Source organism: Apis dorsata, unplaced genomic scaffold (genome assembly GCF_000469605.1).
Source record: "Apis dorsata unplaced genomic scaffold, Apis dorsata 1.3 scaffold_293, whole genome shotgun sequence".
In the NCBI taxonomy this organism is placed as follows: Eukaryota; Metazoa; Arthropoda; class Insecta; order Hymenoptera; family Apidae; genus Apis; species Apis dorsata.
Genome location: NW_006263568.1, coordinates 224,629 through 231,000, shown reverse-complemented (window position 1 = coordinate 231,000; position 6,372 = coordinate 224,629). Strand labels below are relative to the sequence as shown.

Genomic DNA, 6,372 nt, shown 5'->3' with positions numbered 1-6,372 from the left:
AAAAAAAAAAAAAAATCAAAATAATCAATAAGCTTAAAATTACTCTTTAAAACTTTATGCAAGTAATACATTGTTACTAACCACAAACTCATCCCACTCGGTACATAAGACAATAGCGTGTGTACCTTTTGTAGCGCTATAAGCATCTTTGTAAATACTAATTCTACTTTTTACGTATTCTGGGTCACTTGTTACGCTTGGATGCGTCAAATCCTCGATAATTTGACTTTCTTCGACCTTAAGTGAAAGAAGAAAAAAGATAGAAAAAAATAACCCAACGATGAAACATATAACATATAAATAAGAAATATCAAACATTTTGACTTATATTTTGACTAATGAGAAGATTTCACCTTGGGATCATATATGTGAAGCATAGCGCCCTCGTCCAGCAGGGTCTTAGCAACGTGAATGGCCGGTGATTCACGCGTATCACCGGTATTTTTCTTGAAGGCAAAACCGAGCATTGAGATCCTCTTGTCCGTGACGGTGTTGAACAAAGACTCGATTACTTTCGCTGAGAATCTGGATTTTTGATATTCGTTCATGTCTATCACTTGTTGCCAATAAGCGGCAACTTCTGGCAGATTTAGACATTCACAAATGTACACCAGATTAAGAATATCTTTTTGAAAGCACGAACCGCCGAATCCGACGGATGCGTGAAGAAACTTCGACCCTATTCGAGAGTCAAGGCCAACTGCCCGTGCAACCTCGGACACATCCGCGCCGGTCGCCTCACACACGGCCGACAGGGAATTTATGCTCGATATACGTTGTGCCAAGAAAGCATTGGCGGCCTAAAAAACAATTAATTTCAAATAAAATTGCGCAATTTGATTCCGCCCGATTCGATAAATATTAATTTAAGAGATAAACCTGTATAAATTAAAGACTTATATACGTACACTTTGACGTTGAAAAATACAGAACGTGACGTTATTTGGAAAACAAATTTTACAATCATACGTTAAACTTTTGTAAACAATGATATGATATCTGATCGCCAATATAAAATATCTGTAATATTTGTTATAGCTATAATAAAATATTCTTTTTTACCAGTTTTGATAATTCCGAGCTCCAAGTGTTTGTCGTTAAAATATTCTTTCTTGGAATCCAATGCTCATAAACCTTGCACAATTCCTCGATAGCCGCCTGTCCTTCCGGTGAATCTTCACCTCCGATTAAAACGCGATCTGCGTTCACCAGATCCTCAATGGCGGTTCCCTCCGCTAGGAATTCTGGATTTGATAAGATCTGAAAAAAATATAAACTTTCCTGTTACCGTCGCTTTATACAATTGCATCGATGATGTCAAAGAACGCGCAATAAATAATGAAAAAGGTTGGTTAGTTGTGAAAGAAAGAAAGGTCATATGATGATATATGATGAGCGAGTAACAATTAAGATGTCTCGTATTAACAGACATAAACTTAACAGTTTGTTGAATCACATAATATCAATTTCCAATAATACATTAATAATGTGTTAATAATAAATATAAGAAATACAAATAATATCGTATCGAATTTTTTCTAGCGCTGAAAAAAACTAAATAATCATTTATATGTTAAAAATTATCGTAAAGATATATATCGAATTTTTGTATTTGAAATCTATGTGTAAAAATAATTATGGAATGATATATTTAAGAATTATTTTCTTTGAAAATTATTTATTTATTTTTAATTATAATTTATATATTTAAAAAAAAAAAAGAGATTAAATTATATTAGCATAATCTACAAATAGAAAGGAAAAAAAATATTAATCAACATGCGGAAAAGATGCATCTGGTATGCGTCTAAAAATAGCTGCAAAGGGTACCGTGTATAATACTCTATTACGAGCAAGGAGAAACTGTAAATTTTCTTTGCTCTTATTTCACGACGATATTGAGTCCATTATACTATCTATCTACTCAATCTTTACTTCTAGAATACACAACAGCATATCAGAAGTCAGCCACGTGGCATTCGAGTCATTACTCTCACAAGACCATTAAATCTTCTCTACAGAGAGCAATGAAAAAAAAAAAAAAAAAAAAAAAAAAAAAAAAAGAAATTCCAAAGAAACAAATTTACGCTTCGACAAAGTGATCGAATATTTCAGAACTTGAAATTGCATTTCGATTTCATGCAATCTTCGTTGCGTATAATCGTTTACTTCCGATAATTGATATTCGATCGATATACAAAATCGATCAATTGTAATTTCGTTGAATATTGAAATAATCAAATTTTTCATAGTGGTATATTTACCTGACATGATACTCCTGGTTTATGATTGGCACGCAAAATATTCATTATACTTTCTGCAGCTCTTACTGGAACCGTGCTTTTTTCTACAACGATTTTATTCCCGGTCGCAATCTCCGCGATCATTCTAGCCGCGCTCTCGACGTACTTCAAATCAGCTGCTCTTCCTTTTCCATTGCCGAACGTTTTCGTTGGGGTATTTACTGAAATGAAGATTAGATCCGCTTCCTGGATCGCAGTTTCTATATCCGTGGAAAAGAACAAATTCTTGCCACGACATTTGCGCACCACTTCATCAAGACCTGGTTCGTATATCGGCAATTTCTCTGAATTCCATTGAGCAATTCTCTCTTTGCTCTTGTCCACCACGGTTACTTGAATTTCTGGGCATTTCAAAGCAATCACACTACACGTTGGTCCACCCACATATCCAGCACCGATACCGCAAATTTTTTTGATAGTCATATTTGGTATTGGTACCTATCAATCACGTAACTATTGATCGTTATCTTTTTGAAGAAAAATTTTTTTTTTCGTAAACATAATTATTGAACATAAATAGATATATTTTATAAATTTTTTAAAAAATGATAACAAGATTATTTGATATATATATATATTTTCGAGAAAATCATTATCTAATACTGAAAATTGTAACGTAAGTAATAAGATATAATAAAACTTGCAAATAATTTCACAGATATCTGACGTGTAGATCTTCTAAATATCATATTGATAGTTAATCTAATTGAATAAATCAAAATTAATTAAAAAAATATTTTTTTTCATTTTACATTTTACTTTTTTGTATTTAATTGTATTAAAAATGTAACACGAAAGATTATATAAAGAAATAAATGTACAAATAAATATAAAACATTTTATTACTATTTTACTGATATATGAATTTAATTAAATTATAAAGCTCTAAAAAATTACATAATGATACATTAAATAAAATTATTTTAAACATTTAATTCATTAATTTTTTAATTGTTAATATATTATATTATAAATCATTCATATAATATTCATATAATTACTAATTCCAATAAGAAATATTTTCTAATGATTCTATTATTACAATTTATAATTAATGTAAATTTAAAATAAATAAAAAGCAAAAGATCAAGAAAGAATATATTTATCACGTTTTTGTCAGTAACCATTAACGAAATGCTACATTATGATTTCAACATTCGAAGTACTAATGATTTACTGGCTTTAAAACGACAGAATAAATGAATTCAGCTAGCAACAAGATTTAAAATAATATAAAGTAATTTTATTTAATTTATTATTATTATTACCTGTAGCTACTGCTTCTAAATTTATGTCGAAATAGAAAACGAGCGGCTTCTCAGAATCGACAGTAGGACGGAAGAAAATATTACGATAAGTCGAAAATCACTATTTATTCAGTTCACGTACTGTCACGAACACATTAATAAACAAATGTTTTTTAGATTCCAAATATCAACGTTCATGACAGATACGTTTTATAAACGAATCGTCGACACATTAGGAACACTGACATAGCCGCTACGCGTTCTTTACAGAAAATACTCTCAACTGGAGACGCATAGGTCGCACGCGCGGTCTCTGTCGTTACATTCTCGTTGCTAATGAATTTACGCATGCGTGTTTCGACGTTTTCAACTTTCTACTGCATCTTTCAAATTCATAAAACTATTGAGATAAGCAAAACATTTTTACTTTAAATAAAATACAACTTTCTTTTTTTACATAAAATTTATGTTATATTAATAATAATACATAACATAAAATCAATACATTGTATCTATTTATTGATAATATTAATGTATTTCTAATTAATTTAATAATTTAATAATTAAATTATATTTTCTGTTTGATAAATAAAATAATGATTCATATAATATATGATATTTTAAATTGTAAAGCAAATTCTAAAAATATAAAGTGAATTTCTTTTTAAAAAAATATTTGTAAGTTATTTAAAATAATATTTTAATTATTTTAGAAATATTGAGATATATTTAGAAAATTCAGAAATAATCATTATGTTTCCTCTCTATATAAATTAGTATATCAAGATATTATTTGTCAAACAGCATTGTGGTGGCGCTGATGATGGCGCTGCTATATGATTCTTTCTTTACGTTCTTGGCGGTCGTACTTTGCGTTGTGCTAAGCGAAGTACAAACTTTTATATCCTTTGTGATATAAAGGATCCGTTAAATTTTTTATTAAAACGATGGTTCAGAAAAAGGTAAATTTAATAAATTGCTAAATAAAAATAATATTTCCAATGATAATGATTTATTATTCTGAATTTTGATGGTTAGAATTCAGCATGTCTTGGATATGCAATATTATTATAAATATGTTTCTCTTTTGTATGTTTTATTGTATTAGCTATATTTATTTACTTTATTATTTAATATGATTATTTATTGATATAGAATATATGAATTTTTTATATACATGATTTTGTTGATACATATTTTCGTAGTAAAATTAAATATAATGTTTTGTATTGTGTTACTTTGTGTTTATGAAGATAATAAATGTATAATAATATTTAGTAAATGAAAAATATTAATATATACATTTTTGTAATAATTTTAGCCGAAGAAGAAGGTTGGAAAGAAAGTGGCAGCTGCACCACTTGCAGTTAAGAAGGTTGAACCCAAAAAACAAACCAATCCTTTATTTGAGAAACGTACTCGTAATTTCGGTATTGGTAAGTAAAAAAAATAGATAATCTAGATATATAATTTATTTATAATATAGTGTTAATTTATATTATTCATAATAATTTATTACTTAGGACAGGATATTCAACCTGCACGTGATCTTAGTCGCTTTGTGAAATGGCCCAAATACATTCGTATTCAAAGGCAAAGGGCAGTATTACAGAAAAGGTTAAAAGTCCCACCTCCGATCAATCAATTCACACAAACATTAGATAAACAAACAGGTATATTTATCTTATATTTGTTATGTAAATAAACAAAAAATTTAGGAAAACCTGACAATTTAAATTCACCTATTTTATGTTATAGCAACACAATTATTTAAAATGTTAGAAAAATACAGACCTGAATCTGCTGCTATGAAAAAAATGAGACTAAAAGCTAGAGCTGAACAAAAAGTTGCAAAAAAAGAAGATACACCAACAAAAAAACCTAATGTATTACGTAGTGGAACAAATACAGTAACTACACTTGTTGAACAAAAGAAAGCACAACTTGTAGTAATTGCTCATGATGTTGATCCAATCGAGGTACATATTTTTTCTTTCTCAAAAAGAAAGAATTTTCACAAATTCAATATTTTATTGTTACAATGATGCTTGAATTTCTTCACCTGAAAATAAATTTAATAATTAAATTTTATTTAAAAGATGAAATATTTTTCTGAGTAAAATGGTTCTATTCGTAAAATATGAATCATTGCATTGTTCTTATTCATTGATACATTATTTTTCATTTCAGATTGTTTTATTTTTGCCAGCTCTTTGTCGTAAAATGGGTGTACCTTATTGCATTATAAAAGGTAAATCAAGATTAGGACGTCTTGTTAGGCGTAAAACTTGCACTGCTGTAGCTTTAGTACAGGTAAGATTCTTTTTATATTATTTTATATTATTTATATTATTTTATATATTATTTTTATATAATTTTTTAAAATTATTTCTGTACAAAATATAATTTAAAACATGATGAATTTAAAAAGAGCCAATCCAATGATAATATTAGTGATATAACTAAACAATATGTTACTGATATAATTTTAGTAGTCCTATTAAATTTTAAATTTGATTTACTTTTAGTAATACATTGTTTTTTATTTCAGGTGGATTCTGGTGATAGAGCAAACTTTGCAAAACTTGTTGAAGCTATTAAGACAAACTTCAATGATAGATATGATGAAATCCGACGTCATTGGGGTGGTGGTCTCTTAGGCAGCAAATCTGCTGCTAGAATAGCAAAGCTGGAAAAAGCTAAAGCAAAGGAACTTGCACAGAAACAGGGTTAATATCTACCTGTTTATTGAATACCATTTACTATGTACAATAATAAAATAAAAAACCGAGGTTTTTGTTGTTTTATATATATGATACAAG

At 28.5% G+C, this 6,372-nt stretch overlaps 2 protein-coding genes across 2 annotated transcripts in view; one reads left to right on the top strand and one right to left on the bottom strand.

The window, feature by feature from the left end:
* Positions 1-3,904, bottom strand: part of LOC102679497 (UDP-glucose 6-dehydrogenase) — a 4,330-nt gene extending 426 nt beyond the window's left edge. The window contains exons 1-5 of the mRNA XM_031511183.1: positions 3,571-3,904; positions 2,265-2,734; positions 1,063-1,260; positions 354-800; positions 62-237 (exon numbers count right to left, since the gene is read on the bottom strand). Coding sequence (XP_031367043.1) covers positions 62-237; positions 354-800; positions 1,063-1,260; positions 2,265-2,726 — 1,283 coding nt within the window. The 5' untranslated portion in view covers positions 2,727-2,734; positions 3,571-3,904. The remainder of the gene's footprint in view (positions 1-61; positions 238-353; positions 801-1,062; positions 1,261-2,264; positions 2,735-3,570) is intronic.
* A 431-nt stretch (positions 3,905-4,335) lies between these two features.
* On the top strand, positions 4,336-6,357 carry LOC102679378 (60S ribosomal protein L7a). The gene is made up of 6 exons (XM_006617138.2): positions 4,336-4,512; positions 4,872-4,986; positions 5,074-5,223; positions 5,309-5,529; positions 5,741-5,863; positions 6,102-6,357. The coding sequence occupies exons 1-6, from the start codon at positions 4,498-4,500 to the stop codon at positions 6,282-6,284; spliced, it is 807 nt and encodes a 268-aa protein (XP_006617201.1). The 5' UTR covers positions 4,336-4,497; the 3' UTR covers positions 6,285-6,357.
* Positions 6,358-6,372: the final 15 nt, after the last annotated feature.

Excerpts from the sequence above, each read along its gene's own strand:
- LOC102679378 (XM_006617138.2), top strand. Across the intron at positions 5,224-5,308 it reads AACATTAGATAAACAAACAG|CAACACAATTATTTAAAATG; the intron begins GTATATTTATCT and ends TTTATGTTATAG. Across the intron at positions 5,530-5,740 it reads ATGATGTTGATCCAATCGAG|ATTGTTTTATTTTTGCCAGC; the intron begins GTACATATTTTT and ends TTTTCATTTCAG.